This window comes from Thermobia domestica, chromosome 18, assembly GCF_964235325.1.
Source record: "Thermobia domestica chromosome 18, izTheDome1.hap1.1, whole genome shotgun sequence".
Taxonomy (NCBI): Eukaryota; Metazoa; Arthropoda; class Insecta; order Zygentoma; family Lepismatidae; genus Thermobia; species Thermobia domestica.
In genome coordinates this window covers 31701628-31720329 of record NC_137471.1, presented here as the reverse complement: position 1 = coordinate 31720329, position 18702 = coordinate 31701628, and the positions used below count along the sequence as shown (strand labels likewise).

The following is an 18702-nucleotide window of genomic DNA, read 5'->3' as shown; positions in this document are numbered from 1 at the left end:
ATAAATTAACCACAATAAATGAACTTTCCCTACGATCTTAGAAAAGGATCTCTCATAGCACAAGTGAAAAATGTATCACTGAGCCTCTGGGTCCCGAGTATCAATCCTTTATGTGATATGATAGGTATGTGTGAAACATCATCATCATAGGTGTCCTGCCATTAGTGACAGGTCACTTCCTGAAACTGAGACGAAGCACGGTCTTTTGCTAACCTCTCCGTCTTCACGTACGATTTCTCTGTTTTCATATCATCCATTAATTGTAGGCTCCTTCATCCCCTTCCTCTCTTTCCTGCCACCATACCCTCTAGCACGTCCCTCACGATACGGTTCCTTGTTAGGCAATGTCCCAACCAGTTTCCCTTCATCTTCTTAATAATATCTAAAATTGTTCTTTGTTCTCCCACAATTTCTAACATCGTCTCATTCGTTTTCCGCTAGACCCAGCTAATTCTTTTGATTCTTCTCCACATCCACATTTCAAAACCTTCCAAGCGTTTTAAATCATTTTTGCGTAATGTCCATGTTTCTAATCCATACCACTCAATACTCTACACAATAGCCAAATTTATAAGTATTTTTCTGAACTCTTTATTCAAGGTCCCACAAGATAGTCTTTTCTTTTCCCTAAAAGCTTCGCCATTCCTATCCTTGCTTTTATTTCACGTTCACACTTCATATCATCACTAATAATACTACCTACGTATCGGAAACTAGTTACCTGTTCTATTTTCTTCCCTCCTACTTCTGTATTTGACACCGACCCCCTTCGTTCAAATCACCATGGCTTTTGTCTTTCTAACATTTATTTTCATCCCATTTTCTTCACAGCCCTTCCTCAAGCATTCTAACATCTTATTCATTTTCTCTTCAGATTGTGTAACAAGCGCCATATCATCTGCAAACCGTATACACTTAAAGAACAATAAAATAATAACCTGGCAACATTGCTTCCATTGACTAAAAGAATTGCGAAAACAATGAATGTGCGAGTTAAAAAAGAATGACGGGAATATGATAGAGAGAGAGAGAGAGAGAGAGAGAGAGAGAGAGAGAGAGAGAGAGGGAGAGAGGAAGAGGACAGGAGAGTGTGAGAATAAATGGATGACGCGCGTCGAAAATTTCGACGGTCAAAATGTGATCCCTTTTAACCCTAGTGCATAATTCTCTTCACTTTTCGAGTGTTTATGGAAATCAGGTTTTCAGGCTGAAAATGAACAATGATGGCGATTTCGGATCCTCTTCATCTAAGCTGTCCATCTTTGTTTTATTTTTTCACCCTCTTTCTCTCCCTTACCGGCACAACCACCCTGTTTTCATTCACATACACACACCACAAGTTAACACACAAACCAGCACTCTCACACACTTCCCTGACTTTTTTTCTCTGACAGTTTCATCACGATGCCTCAGAGATTGTGATTAAAGAATGTGATTCTACAATTAAGGGGACAATACTAGTAGTAATAGTAATACGATGCTGGAGGGAAAGTAAGGTTAATACCTAATAACAATAATACTAAAAATAATAATAAGAGGAAAAATGAAGCAAAAAAGTATTAAAGGTACATTTACGAAAGTTTTAAGTATACTTCTCCTTTGATATATTATGACGTGTGCCCTTGTACATTTTATTAGTGAAATAATGTTTGTCGTAAAAATGTGAGTGAGTATTGATTATCACATTTCTACAGAAGGGAAATTTATGTATTAGGATTAGAATTGCAAATGCACAGTTGCTTCTTCTTTTTTTAAAAAATAGTATACTATAAACGAGCATGAACTAATAGCTTGTAGATATTGTAGAACTCACGATACCATGTGTTGTATGAGAGATACAGAGTTTGCTAATGGTGAAGAAAGACGAAACTGTATTAGGAACGTTATTTTCTTGCTCTAAAATATTTGTAAACATTAGCGAGCTAGTAAATATTAAGAGGGCTATCTTATGGCTATATGGTTAGAATTTATAACTAGTATGCGTCGGAATGAATCTTAAAAATGAAATGATTTTTTTTTTTTAGTTTAACGTTCCACGTTTATGCCTGTTTAGCTAAGAGAGACGATGATTAAGGTAAGTGAATGAAGATGGATGCATTGGTGAAATGAGAATTAGAAGAAAACTGGAGTACTCCTTGAAATCTCACGGACACGATGTTGTCCACCACAAAATTACTTGGGCTGGGGATCGAACTCGGGACCCCAGGTATTAGAGGAAAGCCCATAATATTTTATATACGCACCAAACATGCCAAAGTCTCCCACCACGCGAAGTTTGGTGGAGTTTCGTCGATCTTATACGACATATCCTGATCCTGGTATTACTGATTCCCCAGAGATCTACTAAATTGAGGCAAGAAGTCAATTTTAAAATTCAAGACGCGAGAGGAAACGAGAAAAACTTTAATTCTCGTCTCATTTTCGAGACAAGACGATAAGTTTCTCGAGTCTTGTGGCTTACATTTTAGATCTCAAACACTATTTTAGTGTTACGCAATACATACTATCAAAAAGCTATAAATGGTTAAAGTGATTGTACAAGGGCAATGAGGAACAATTATTAAAATACGCAAGTCATTACACAATGTCCTCGAATAATAAATTTGGTTTAAGTGTTATTATATCATCCCTTACATAGACTTAACTTGACGCGGAAGATTCCAGATTACTTGAAGATGAAATAAGTAAATCAGGGCACAATTACTGTGTAAGTTTACAAAACAACGAGAGAGAGAAAAGCTTTCCGAGAATCGAGAGTTAGAGGGGCACGGTAGCTTAGTGGTAGAGTGATTATCTCTAGTGCGTAGGCTCTGTGGTTCGATCCCCGTCCAAGTATGTTTGTGGTAGGCAAACATCGCGTCCTTGGGTTTTCTCTAAGTACTCCCGTTTCTCCGCACTTTCACATTCCAGCAATTCTTCCATCATCATTCACTTCTCATAATCATAGTCTCCCTTATTCTAAAAAGCATGATTGTGGGACGTTAAACTGAAAGATTTCATTTTCATTTTCCGACAATCGAGACGAGACGAGATCATTAATTATTTTTCGTTTCGTCTCGTCTCGTTGGCAAAAATACTTGAAATTTATATTTTTTTAAAAAAAATCAAACGATGGACAAAAACGATGTCTATAATGTAGGTAAACAAAATAAGGCGCATTACTAAACTATAATGGCTGCAACAATGAGATTATGATTATAAAATTGAGCTTGGTCTAACGCCTTTGTTTAGAATGTTATGCAACCAACAATTCAGTTTTGTATCGCAGGTTGCCTGTCTATCAGTCATTGAAATCGTTTGTTACGATAGTCAAAAAATCATTATTGGCAGTTTGTATTTTGAGGGAAATTCCCCTAATTTAGGGAAATTTCGTAGATAAATTTAGCTAAAAGTGAAACAGGATTTTTTTTAATAAAACGTGAAAATATAAAATCCCTGTTATATTTGCAAAAATAAATAAATAAATAAATAAAACGAAAAACAAAAAGTAAATTCTTGCAAATTTCATTCAGAACTCCAACAGAGGAAAACTAATTGTCCATCGTAATTTAGGTTCACTGGTCGGAATTGGTTGTGCCAATCGTTTCATTACATTATGAACAGAGAGTTATCAAGTACAAACGATCCAGCATTTACACGCGAAATCGAAGAGTAAAAATACCTTGATGTCATACTTCAAAGGTTTCTTAGATACGTATTGCCTAAGAGAACATGGTCCACGAAATCTCACAAATTTCTTATTAACAGTCACATATTCAGGAACACTGATCCTTACTGAAACAACACTTACTCAACATTGATACATTGAAAGTGGAAAAACAATTCCTCTTCGCTATCAATAATAAATACCAATAAAAAAGGTAGAAGGCAGCACATGGGAGTAGATGCATAATTAATAGTTGTAGCAGTAAAATCAAATACTCTTTTCGTTCACCAGCGACCTCAACAGGTTAAATTTATTGAATTTAGGAACTCTCATCCGTATTAGTTTTATCTTAATAGATGCAGAGGTTATCGTACAGCATCAGTTTTATCTTAACAGATAGAGTGGTTATCGTACAGTATCAATTTTATCTTCATAGATGGTGTGATTATCCTATAGCATCAGCTTTATTTTAATAGATGACGTGGTTATCGTAAGCATCAGTTTTATCTTAATAGAGAACGTGGTTATCGTACAGCAATAGTTTTATCTTAATAGATATTATGGCCATCGTACAACATCAGGTTTATCTTAATAGATGGTATGGTTATCGTACATAATCAGTTTTATCCTAATACATAGTATGGTTATCGTACAGCATCCGTTTTATCTTAATAGATGGTATGGTTATCGTATGCATCAGTTTTATCTTAATAGATGGTATGGTTATCGTACGACATCAGTTTTATCTTAATAGACGGTATGGTTATCGTACAGCATCCGTTTTATCTTAATAGATGGTATGGTTATCGTAAGTATAAGTTTTATCTTAATAAATGGTATGGTTATCGTACGACATCAGTTTTATCTTAGTGGATGGTATAGCTATCGTACAGCATCCGTTTTATCTTAATAGATGGTATGGTTATCGTAAGTATCAGTTTTATCTTAATAGACGGTATGGTTATCGTACAGCATCCGTTTTATCTTAATAGATGGTATGGTTATCGTATGCATCAGTTTTATCTTAATAGATGGTATGGTTATCGTACGGCATCAGTTTTATCTTAATGGATGGTATAGTTATCGTACAGCATCCGTTTTATCTTAATAGATGGTATGGTTATCGTAAGTATCAGTTTTATCTTAATAGATGGTATGGTTACCATATAGAATTTAGTTTTATCTTAATAGCTGGCGTGATTATCGTACAGAATCAATTTTATCTTAATAGATGGTATCGTTAACGTGTAATGCCAAATATTAAGTAATAACTCATTTTTTTGTAAGTTTCTCGAAACTACACATTAGAATTTTCATTCATCAATATCGTTGTATTCAGGTGAACGAGATAAATCGATTGTTGTATGTTTGTTGTTTGGACAACATTATATCTGTTGAGCGGTAATAATATTGTGAAATTAAAAAGTAAAAAAAATGTTATTTTTGGCACTCTTTCAATTTGGAAACACCGAGTGCGAATCGACTTAAACCCAGATCTGCAGAGAACCGTTACGAAACGTAAACAAAAAGACCTCTAAATCCAGCAATATATATATATATATATATATATATATATATATATATATATATATATATATATATATATATATATATATATGAGGTATTAAAAAATCTGAGAAAAGTGAAAAAAACAACTTACATATATTAGCGCATATGCTTTGCTATTTTTAATGTGATTTCTACTTCTGTGATGGGGGAGAGAAGGGGATGTACTACCGTACGTATTGTAGGATATTTCAAGGATATTTCCAACGAAAGGAAAGAACGAAAACAGTGGGTTGGGGGAAAAGGGGTGATTCAGGTTTTTATGGCACAACATGTCCATAAAGTACGCCCGGTGACCTTTTTCTTTTTTTTTAAAAAAAAGTCTCTATCGTTCATTTTATTTTATTTTTCCCCTTTTCTCGTCGTTTTCTCTATAACTTTCTTCGTATTCGGTTTAGCAAGTTTTCTCAAAGTTAGTTGAAGAGATTTCACATCAATTCCGGTTCCTTCCCTTTATCCCCACTGTTCTTGGGTCTCTCTCTCTCTCTCTTCTGAAAATCTCCAAAATCGGCAGCCAACTTTTGTGGAGTCTCTAGGTCCCGCCTAGAAAGAGTTCCCCCTCTCCCCTCTGACCTCCTGCCCGCGCCTCAGTCCTCCCTCAAAAAAAAACGTGGCCTCTTTTGCCCCCTACAGAAACCAGGTGATTTATTAGAGACAAGTGATATATGTTTGCATGATTTACGGGGGTTAAAACAACTCTAGTCTCCCCCCTTCTCCATGCTTCTCGAGCACCATACCTACTCTTATTTTTTTCTGGGAATATTTTTTCTCCTGTTTTTCTTCTACACCCCATACCGATCTTCTTATTTCTTTCGTCTTTTATGGGGGGTAGTTCCAATGTGACGAGTTAAAAAAATCTTTGAAATGAGTTAGAAAGGAGAAATAACACATCTGTATGAAATGGTTTCTTACCTTAAACAATGTAGCGAAAGCAAAACATAAAGATCTTTACCCACAGAATAAGAAATCACTATATCATTTACACCAGTGATCTTCAACCGATTTTTTCTCGCGTACCACTAGACACAGTTATCCGTCCAATTGTGTACCCGTGAAGCTGCTTAGAAAGAAATTAAATCAAAAAGAAATTTATTAAACATAATACACATGTTCTGTTGATTTTAAAAGGGGGCAAATAGATGCTCAACAAACGAACAACCAGTATGCCAATCAAAAGACTATTTAGAGGAGGATAAAGTGCACATCCCGAAAAATTAACGTGGGAAATTTCAAAACATATGGGAGACATCCAGTTCTACTGAGGAGGATTTTCCCCTCATCCTCCCTGATAGTTCGCACATTGAGGACAATGTTAAAAATCCAAAAAAACTAAAAGTAATTTTAGAACTTACTACAAGCATTTTCTCCAAGTATGTTCATTCAATAAATATTGGAAATATGATTATTTTAGGATTATGTACTCCTAGAAACATCTTCGCGTATCCCCGGTTGAATAGCACTGATTTAGACTATGATCTTTAATTGGGGGCTTTTCCTTTTAAAACACACCGTTCGTTAGAATATCCACTCAAACCACAACAATTCACGGAATAATCATACAAATCACATTCTTGTTAAGTTTTTTTTTTACAGTTTTTGTTTGATTCCTTGAGTTTTTAAGCAATACCGAGGTTGTGGGAAACGAAACCTACTGTTAAAGTGAGCTCCTAAATACAATCAGCACTTGAAACCAGTGTAGTTCGTGGATTCTCAGACATCACACAGGATTCAACCTCACAGTAAAGGCTAATTCTCACCTCACTGTATCGCTTAATGGGCTATTTTGCCCTCTATAGAGTCAGGTTATCTATTAGAGATTAGTTTGAGTTATTATTAAAATATAATAATAATAATAATAATAATAATAATAATAATAATAATAATAATAATAATAGTCGGATATACATCGAATACTCCGAATGAAAGTTAATTTTAACAAGTCACCCTAATTTATCCCTTTATATCACCCTAAGTCACCCTTTATATCAACCTAATTTGACACATATGATAATGTTTACAAATTTAAATTTATAAATAAATAAACTTTAAAATTTTGGAAGCGAGAGCTTTTTCTTAGTTTCAACATTCCACGTTTTTGCTCCAAGGTTAAGAGAGACGGAGATGATGACAATGAACAAAATTGAAGACCTGAATTGCAGAACATCCCAACTCTACCGGAGTACTTTTCTGATTTTCGAAGAAGGAAAAGAAGGTTATACTTGGCATGCTATTCTGTTTAGCTGAAATTAGTTTGCACTTTTTTTTTTTTAAAAAAAAGGTGTTTGATTTTGATTTGCATATCATGTAAGTAAATAACCCTTAAAATATAAATGCTAACATAAAAAGAACATGCAAAATATGAAGAAAAAGAGTGGACTTGGGATGTTATGCAATTCAGGTCTTCAATTGTGAAAGCAAGAAAATAGGAGAAAACATAAAAGCTCCGAAAAATGAAATCTTTAAGTTTTACGTGCCACGATTATGCTGGCTAGGTTAAATTAGACGGTGATGACAAGGGCGCCCATGTTGTAGTTTCCAAGGGGGGCAAGTACAAACGACGTTTCAAATATAGTTTCAAATTTTGCTGTAACTAATGTAAAAATTCTATTGGGTTTTTGATATTCCCAAGTACAACTTCCGCTTAGGGGGGGCAAGCGCTCCACTTTGCCCCTCTGATGGGTGCCCTTGGGTGGTGATGAGAAATGAAGGAAATAGTTTTATAAAGAAAATATGAGTAAATGGGAAAATCCCGAGAACCCCCCCCCACACGGTGTTTATCTACAACAAGGAGCAAAGCTCAGAGTGTATCCACGGACGCGATGTTGGTCCATCATGTAATGAGTTGTTAAAATAAGTAAGCGAATAGATTTGCACAAAAATAAGCGAAATAGAATTGTACAGATGTCAGGCAGATAAGAAGTACATCTATTGGAATTTTTTGTCACGTGTTATATGCTTTAATTGTAAAGCTGAAATCAAATTAGTCGAAAATAAAGCCTGTAATATTGAGTTAGTGAACAGTGAATTCAAAGTATTGTATAAAATAATTACTTTAAAGCAATTGTTTCACGAATGTAAAAAAGGCAACTATAACATATTATGGTAGATACCAGTTACGAATTGTATTAGGTGAGTTTTAATGCTAACATATTTTTATTAAAATACGTGGTGTAATATGCTATTTAAAGAATTGTAAATTGATTCCAGAATTCATGGTTGAATTTGTATTCTAATAGAGCTTGCTTAAATTTGATCAGTTAAAAGTTAAATGTTTGAATGCCAATCATATCTGGAGATTTATTTCAGGATTAGAAAAAAAATTAAATTTAATTCTATTTTCGATAACTTGTCTTTGAACCAGTTATAATGTTGTTGTTCGTTACAAGTTTTTGAGAGCGATTTATATTATAATAGCATTATTGAGAAATTTTACTTACTCATTTCAAAATATTAAAAGTTCTTAATAATAGAGTAATATATAGTTACAATTTTGGATTTAGTTATTTATAAATTTTGAAAAGTTCAACTATTCCTAGCTCTTCTTCTATTAATGCTGACGGAACATTTAATGCGGAGGCCGATATTTCATTCCTCCTCGGCCAGTGACGTTGCGGTATTTGAATGCCAATATTAACGCATTTTACAACCACAAAGTTCACTTGTCGAATGCTGGAATCAAATCTAGGACCCCACGCAGCAGTGGTGAGAGCTTTTATCAGTGAACCACCGTAGTGGATGGAGAATTATATTCACAACGTCAATATTCACAATCGTGCTATTTTGTAATAATAAAAAAATCAGGGATTGATTTATTGCTATATTAAATTATTTCTTGAATTTCGATACTCTTAATTGAGGAAGAAATGTATTCTTTCTAAGCCTAACGCATGAATGGGTTTGTAGTAGAATTACCTTATGATTGTCCACGACAGGTACTTACATAAATTTCGATTCACTTGAGTATTAGTTTACATTCTCCATAATAATAATAATAATAATAATAATAATAATAATAATAATAATAATAATAATAATAATAATAATAATAATAATAATAATAATAATAATAACAAAGCAGTAACTTACCTTTGTTCTTCTACAGCAGCTGCCTGTTGGACACGACCTGCTCGAGTAACGGGGCGCGACTTTTCTTCTACCTGAGAAAACAACGAAAGAACTAAGTTTATAAGTCTTATATGGAAATGTCTTATATATGATATTCATTAACATAAATTACAACTTACAGACAGAGAAGTGTACTAATGTGTTATTTGCGCGTTCCTTAGTTTACGCAGAAAGCATTGTAGTCTTGACAAGCTGGTTACCTGAACAAATTTTAACCTGAAATGTTTCACAACCCATTTGACTTCTGGGTATTGTTGGTTGCATACCACTAACGGCGTTTCAAATAACCATAAAATACAATGTATTATAAAATCTACTACAATATATATATATTTTTTTGACTCGGTGGGATAAAATGAAATAGGTATAGGACTAAAGGCATTAAACGCTTTTCCACAGACTAAGGGCTAAAGCTTTTATTTATATTAGGGATTACAGTCTATAATAGAAAGACGCTTTATTATTAAATCGTGCCCAATGCTTTTAATCTTACTAATGAAGAAACGGGACTGAGACTAAAAGCATTGGGGGCTCTTCCTAAGGTTAAGGGCTGAATTCGATTAGGATTATGGTAGATAATAGGAACGTTACTTAAATATTAAAACTCGCCCAATGCTTTTAGTCGTACTAATGAAGAAACGGGACTGAGACTAAAAGCATTGGGCACTCTTCCTCAGGTTATGGGCTGAAGTTTCCATGGATATTAGGGATTATGGTAGATAATAGAAACGTCACTTAAATTTTAAAACTCGCCCAATGCTTTTAGTCGTCCTAATGAAGAAACGGGACTGAGACTAAAAGCATTGGAAGATTTTACTTACGATTGAGCGCTAAAGTTTTTATGGATATTAGGGATTATAGTCGATAATAGAAGACTCTTAAATATTAAATCCTGCCCAAAGTTTAGCGATGAAGAAATAGGACTAAGATTGAAAACATAAGACGCTCTTCCTAAGATGGCCTCTTCCGTTAAGTAGCCTCTACAAGTTAGCTAATGGAATACTTTTAATCTGAAATGTTCTGAACTCAGTATATATATCTTGTTGATTGCATATTAATGCAGGTTAATCGCAAAAGTAATGATTTGTTTCTTTACGTCCAACTGACAAAGACATTGTTTATTTATTTATTTATTTATTTATTTATTAAAGATTTACGTCCCTTTTCAGTACCGAGACTACATAAGACTTGGCTCTACAGGAAAGATGGAATCCAAACCATGGTAGTGTGTTCAATACTCTGGCACAGGGGATCAAATCCAGGGTCCCAGGCACCAAAAATACGCATACTAACAACTAGAACCAGAGGAAAGGGCTTTTGGCACAGCAATTGTGAATAACTTTCACTGATATGCAACCAACAATACCTGAAAGTACAAAGGGTTGCGGAACATTTATGATTAAATGGTACTTACGTTAGGCTGGGACTTTAAGTGTGGTTGTCAACCTAAAGGGCATAAGCGTATATTAAATTAAAAATTTTATTCATTCCATTCCAAATAAATGTGGATATACTAAGTTAAGTAATAAATATTAGAGCATTCTTTTTTTGTACTGCATACAAAGTAAAGGGAAATTAAAAGATTGATCACAAAAATTAGAGATAACAGTTAAGTAATTTTTAAATTATTTTTAAATATTTGCCATTACTTAAAAGAATATTTTCATCTCAATTCCTTAGGTTTATTTTCTTTGGTTAGTTGGCATGAAGTTCAGCAAATTTCTTTTTCTCAACACCGAGGCTACATGAGAAGCGAATCTACAGTTTAAGGTAAAATCTGAACTATGCAATGCCTTCAAATTTCAATACTCTTCAACTGGAAATCGAACCCAGGACCCCGCACAACAAAGGTATACGCATTAATCTCTATATCAACAAGGAGGGCTGCAAGTCTGCCTTAAATGCAGGTTTTATTTTCACGACGATAATAATAACTTGAAGAGGATGATCATTTGAAATATCTGGAAAGTATTTTGTCAAGAGATGCTTATTGCACCAAAGAGATCAGGTCAAGAATTGCCATGTCAAGTCAAGAAAGGGAGGCTCATTCAGATGTGTGTTTGGTTGCAGATAAGAGTTTAAGAAGAGATGTATGATGATTTTAAGACAAATTGAATTCAAATTATGCCAAATATTGTATATTCATAAAAAATACATATAAAAATTAAAAATACATATTCATAAAAATATAGGGGCACATATGAGCATTGGGGGCCCGGGCTTCTCGGGCCCCTAGGGTCGGCAACCTTGCCTGACAGCAAGCTCACTCAATATTATTTATTAAATAATAACGTACGATGCATCTATATATAATCAGTTGCTTTTATTGGGTAAGAAACTGAATTTCCTTTTTCTAGCCATAAACAAGCAATATGGTATGAAGAAATTGTTAGAGGTGGTCGAAGATTACATTCGTAGATGGAAGGTTTGTTTATCAATAAGAAATTCCATAAGGAGAGCCATAACCAGTGAAGCAAGTCAATAAGAACAAGACTATAACATTTGTTTGTTTGCTTGTTTGTTAGTCGGCGGGAGAAAAAAATCTCTTCTCGACTCCATCCAATAACAATACATTCTTTTTTTTTATTCTGTCTGTGTGTTTCCCCCCTTGTATTTGGGTAATAATAGTAATGGTAATAACTGAATGACTGTTAATAACTAGCGAATTGATTGGTCGTTCTCATAGGTTCAAACTATTTTTTGTCCTTTTTTCTATGGGGCAATAGTGGCGAAGGGGGGAACATTTAACAACTTAAACGGCGTCATTGGGGTACGAGGGGGAGGGGAGAGAAATATGTATGGAAGAAAATGCTATGTCGACGACCTTATGTGAGGAAAAGGGAGAGTTTTGTGGGCTGTCAAAAACCCTTGCAACACAAAAGCACTGTTCTGGTTCTTCTTTCTCTATTTTTTTTCTTTTTTACTCCTTGAAGCCTCCATAAACCCTTACAACCGCCTTCTAACACAGTCACACTTTGACTTTTCGTCATTCTCCTAAATCCGGGACACATTGTCACGAGTTAGAATCTATCATATAACCTGTATGTTCTCTTCCTCCCCCTCCCGTTTCTGTCCCCCTTCCCAGTTCCTTCGCAATAGCTCACACCATCACCATATCCATAAACTTTATGGTCATTTCATAAACCAACCGTTTTTTTTCCAAGAAGGCTCAGTGTAACGTCTAGCTAAACCCCCTCCCTACTTCGCCTCTGAAGTTAATCGTTCGCTCGCAAACATCTCATTTTAATCTTTGCTTCGATGTCTATTACATAAGAAAACTATAAGGCGTGCTCCATATTAGTGTAATAATAATAATAATAATAATAATAATAATAATAATAATAATAATAATAATAATAATAATAATAATAATAATAATAATAATAATAATAATAGTAATAATAATAATAATAATTTTGAGGTAATTTGTTATTATTACTATTGGGAGAGGAGACATTTTATGACACATATATTTATCATTGTAGTATTTACTCACTACGTTAAGCAGTATTTTACTTCGTAATGTATTTTCTCTAAGTAATATCACTCGATGAACTCTTGCTGGAACTTGAGCTCCTCCGCGGCTAAGCGATTAGCGTGCGCGCCTTTAGCATGGGAGACTCGGGTTTGATTCTTGGCGAGAGCTCATGTCGTTCGGATTCCACGTTAACCAGTAGGTCCCGTCTCAGTATAGCCTCGCTACTGAGAGGGACCTTAAACTCAGAAAAATAACTCAACGCTTGCTGAAACTTGCGGCGTGGTTCCGTAGTCCAGTAGTAATATTTTAGTGTTTCTAATTCCATGATAAATTTCTCTGACCGTCTCAAAGTTGAGGCGAGAATCAAACCGAAAAATATCTTTTTACAAAAATTCGAGACAACACCAGAAACCATGAGAATTCTCGTCCCATTTTCGAGAGGAAATGAAACATTCCCAACGAATCTCGTGATTAACCCAAGTCTTGGATCTCAAACCCTGTTTTACTGTTTCACGAGTTCATAAATTAACAAAATGATTGTACGAACACAATGACGAGCATTTATCAACATTTCAAGATGCACAAGCTATTACACAATATATTACCATAATTACGAATATGATTTAAATGTTGTTACAGTATCACAACCTTCCTGTATCTCTCGTGATGAGGAAGGCTTCTCATAACTTCTAGATGAAATTAAGAATAAAAATACAGGACATAAATTCTCTACATAAATTTCGGGACGAAGCGAGATTGTTTTTTTTTTTGAGAGTCAAGACGAGATTTCTACAAAATTTTCGAGATAAGATGATGAAATCTTGTTTCTTGTCTCGTGAGAAACACTACATGGGACTGTACAAAATTAAATATTGAGAAAATTTTCATGTGTAGTTGTCAAGTAAAGCGATTTTCCAAGGGATTAAAAAACAACATAAATGAATATTTTAAATTCTTCTAGAACAAATTAATTATTTACGAGTATTTATGTACTGTATACATAAAAAATACACTGTTATATAGGAGATTGTTTCTACCGTATTGCGTCTTTTTCTATCATTGTCATACGTAGTACTTGTTATGTGAGGTATGCGGAGATTGTATCTATTGTACTTTGTTTGTTTCTATCAGTATCATACATAGTACTTGTAATGTGAGGCATGCGGAGATTATGTATATTTTACTTTGTTTTCTATCAGTGTCATACATAGTACTTATAATGTGAGGCATGCGGAGATCGTGTCTTTGTATAGTAATTTGTATTTCTCTATCGATACATAGTACTTATAATGTAAGGCATGAAAGTTTCTGTTTAGTGTAGTCTTTTAAACATACGTAGAGAATTGCAAATTCAAAATAACTATATGATTTGAGTTACACATTAGAAGCAATAACACACATCTAAAAGTTTAAGTACAATTACGATATCCTTGTAAATAAAATTGAAAGAAAACAACATATCATATTATAACCTATAAGCTTTTGTTATTGGAGAAGTGAAGAAGAAGAAGAAGCAAAGTGGCCCCTGAAATGAAAAAGAGCGAACGGTAAAGAAAGAAAGAAGAAAAGGCTAGACAGAGGTTGAGCAAGGCGTGCGTTGAGAACTCCCGGCGAATGTAAATCATTCTATCAGAGGCTGGCGGCATGGGTAAGTGATGTATGGCCGGACAGGGTTCAAAAGAGAACAAAGCGGGTGGTGGATCGGGGGGTAATATTTATTGTGTGGTACACGTGACGCTCCGGCCACAAGAAGCGCCCTCTGTGCCAAGCTGTTGGCACCACCAAGGAACCAATAACTTCTGTTGCCACCGAAGCCACTTCACTTCCTGCAGCAAGTGTTGGCATCTGTTTTAATTGTAATACCACCAGACATTTGATGAAATAGTGTACGATCCATTTTTGCTTTGAATATAAGCATGTGTATATGGTTAACGAAATTGACTGATCCTACCAAAGATAAAAGGCGTATCAGAAGGCTATTAGTGACTCTAATAAAGATATTGAAAATTAGATGCGTATGTAGTATTTACCTAGAAACCGGTACGCTCTTCGATTATTCAAGTGTGAAAACAAGATGAGTACGTGTCGTGTCTGTCCTTATAGTTGCATATTCGATCCTTGGCGAGGGGATAAGGATCTTACATTAACTGTAGCTGGGAGCAAGTTGACTCAGTGAAGCCAATGTGTCGAAGTCGAGGGTGTAACATATTAGAGTGACGACAGTAAGGCGAAATTTGTGTTCCTTTGAAGAGGCCGTCTTCAACTGTCCTCGAAGGGTCTGTATTCTGTCCTTGCCGAGTTCGGTAGAAATTCAAGCGTAAGAAACTTTTGAACACAAAACTGGTTCCCCTCCCTCTGTTACGAGAGGTCCTCGTTTTGATCCAAGAACTTGTGAGTTTGAGGCTAAATCGTGTACGTGGATTTTCTGGCAACGTTTATATGGATTTTCTCGGGATTCTCCTTTCATCTTATTATTTAACTCTTTAATGGTCATTCCCTTCCAGAATCATTTGTCTCCTATAACCTCCAGTGTAACTTCATTTTTTAAATTATAGTTCAATTCTGAAATAATTTCAGACGTTGAAATTATACATAGCAAATACAAGACTGAATATTAAACATACTGAATAAGAAATAGTTTAAAACAATAGTAATAAAAGAAAAAATGGAACTGTAGTAAACTGTATATTGACATAAAAAAACGCATAAATACAACTAAAATTGCTTGTTAAAATATGATACAAAGAACCAAAGAAACACTTATAAATAAATACTTTCTCATAGAGTTAGCAGCACTAGACTTTAACAGTAGTGCAACATAATTCTTCACATTTATGCAGTGAGGTAGAGAAGTCAAAAATCCAGTTTCTAAGTGACAAAAAGGAAGTCGTGGGGGAAGTCAAGGAAACTGAGAAAGGTAGCTGCAATTGTGTGATGGATTCGAACGTCAAGAAAAGCTGAAGAAAAGAAAAAAAGAATAAAACAGGAAAAAAGAAGAAACGAATGGGAAAAAGAAACACAGAGAGAAAAAAATCCAAAAATAGAGCTAAAAGACATTATATAGGAAACAAGTAAAAAATAATAATAATCGTTTAATCATAAAAGTTTCTTCACTTCATCCATTAAAATAATAAGAATTACATTTCGTGACTTGTGTCGCTGTGATTTCCTCTTAAACAGTTTCCCTTTTCTATTATTAGTTTCAATATATATATATATATATATATATATATATATATATATATATATATATATATATATATATATATATAATGAAATGAAACCACGAGGAAACAAACTAGAGGAACATGGAAGAAACAGACTGTCCTACTAACACGAGATAACTAGGGGAAAATTTCTAAAAAAAAATCTGATACTTTTTACAGCAAAGAAGAAGTGTAATTAATCTTGATTTTAAAGATAGACAATGTTAATTACAACAGTCGATTTCAGTTCTCGTCGATATCCGTGTAAAGGTGCTTAATATTAGAAGCAATTTAAAATCTTGTACCGATAAAATTGCTAATTGTATGCAGGTTATAATGGTCAAAGCGACTTGTCGGATATAGCTTTCATTTTATTTTGAATTTTACTTTTGGATGTCATTGAGGTTTAGAAGTTAATTGATGTATGTTCATTCGATTTCCATAAAGCATTATATATATTTCACATTTTAAAATGAATACTGAAGAGATGAAAAATAAACGATTTGAATAAAGTCGTGTGCATTATGTGAGTTTCAGAATACAACAGGATAGTTTTCAAAGGAGAAAGTTGAAAAGAGAAAGTAGAATAGGATAGTTTTTAAAGGAGAAAGTAAAACAGGGTATTTTTCAAAGAAAAAAGTAGAACAGGATAGTATTCAAAGGAGAAAGTAGAACAGGATAGTTTTCAAAGGAGAAAGTAGAACAGGATAGTTTTCAAAGAAGAAGGTCGAAGAGGATAATTTGCAAAGAAGAAAGAACAGGATAGTATTCAAAGGACAATGTAGAACAGGCTAGTTTTTAAAGGAGAAAGTAAAACAAGCTAGTTTCGAAGGAGAAAGTTGAACAGAAGAGTTTTGAAGGAAGAAATTAGAAGAGGATAGTTTTAATATAATTGAAATTTGAACATGATAATTTTTAGATAAAGGAAAAAGTAGAACAGGTGAGCTTAGAGATAAAGATTAAAATATTACAAGTTAGTTTAAATAAAATGAACTATTATCTTAACGTTTAAATTTTTAGGATTAAGTTTTTCGACTTTTAATAGTATGAAATTACTTTATTTTAGTTGTTTAAAGTATATGTAAATTACAGTTATACACTTAGAATTGGTGCGTATGGCCTAAGGTTAGTAAATTTCGGTTAAAATGGATTTTTTGACATTTTTACTATCAGACCCACTCTTGTATTACAAGATAAAAAACACTTTTCTAAAGAGCGATTTTAGATTTTCAAATTTTAGACTGTCTCTATAAAACTGTTAAACTATCGATTTGTCACCGAAATGCACTAAATTTATGCCATATGTTCGATTCCTAAATGTACCGCTATAATTAAAATATACCACTATTAAGCAACTGAAACAAAGCACTTCAATGCAGGTAACAGTCGAAAAACCTAATCTGAAAGTTTGAGGAATAAAAAAAAAGTGATGCTTTGAGTAATTTGTTTCAAACTTTTCTCCCTTTGCACGAATTGAAGATCAACTATAAGATTTAAAAAGCTTCTTTATTAGCATGCAAATATATAACATTTTTTAAATTATTATAATTCAGTATTCGAAAATTAACTTTTTTGATCTATCTTTGAACAGGTTTGCTTAGATAAAGAAGAAAGTTCTAATGTTTCTTTTTGATAACGGATAAAGCAGGGCAGTTAGTTTAATGCAAAGAGAAAGTTGAACTAGGTAGCTCTTAATAAAGGAGAAAGTGGAACAGGTTAGTTTAGATAAAGGAGAAAGTTGTACAAGTTATGCAAATGAGAAAAGTTGATCAAGGTAGCTTTCAATAAAGGATAAAGTGGAACAGGCTAGTTTAGACAAAGGAGAAAGTTGTAGAAGGTAGTTTTCGATAAACGATAAAGTAGGACAGTTAGTTTAGATAAAGGAGAAGGTAGTACAAGTTAGTTTAACATAAATGAGAAAGTTGAACAGGATAGTTTTGAATAAAGAAGAAAGTAGAACAGGTTAGTTTCGATAAAGGAAAAAGTATTACAAATTAGTTTATATAAAATAGAACGTTGAACAGATTAGTTTAGATAAAAAAGTAGTACGGTGAAACAGAAAGTAGAACAGGGTAGTTTAGATAAAGGAGAAAGTTGTACTCGCTAGTTATCGATAAAGGAGAAAGTAGAATAGTATTGTTTAGATAAGAAGGAAGTAGTACATTAGTTTAAAATAAATAAGAAAGTTGAACAGGGCAGTTTTTGGTATAGTTTTTCAATATCGGTGACTGTACTAATAACTGGGCAGAGGTAGACGTAATGTTAATTTAGCAAATACACTATATTATCCAGGACACATCGGCACAGCTAACTTTATGGGTAATGGTATTATAATTCCGTATATTGTTATTACAGAAATAACACTATATTGAGGAAATCATAATACCGGACTATCGTGTATATTGACAATTGACTAATACATGATTTCTAGGCATATATTCCACCAGGTTCATTTATTAAAGTAACCGACCACTCTAGCAGAGAATGTGGCAAAGAAGGATGTAATGTTTGCGGTATCATTATGAGCAATTCTGTATATTACAAAAAGACATAGGCACTTGATTTACGGATAATAGTATTACAATTTCATTTGTTGTTAATGTATATAGAAAAAATCATAATATTGGAGGGTTATTACGTTACGAGTATATGACTACTGTGTATTCTCATGATTACGTATA

At 33.8% G+C, this 18702-nt stretch overlaps 1 protein-coding gene across 9 annotated transcripts in view; it reads right to left on the bottom strand.

Annotated features, from left to right (window-relative positions):
* Positions 1–18702, bottom strand: part of LOC145675458 (uncharacterized) — an 861715-nt gene that overhangs the window by 238646 nt on the left and 604367 nt on the right. For all 9 annotated transcript variants that reach the window (XR_014129123.1, XM_081745883.1, XM_081745887.1 and 6 more), the window contains exon 4: positions 9299–9369. Coding sequence is in view for 8 of the 9 variants with exons in the window: in XM_081745883.1 (XP_081602009.1) it covers positions 9299–9369 (71 nt within the window). In the remaining variant the exon portion in view is untranslated. The remainder of the gene's footprint in view (positions 1–9298; positions 9370–18702) is intronic.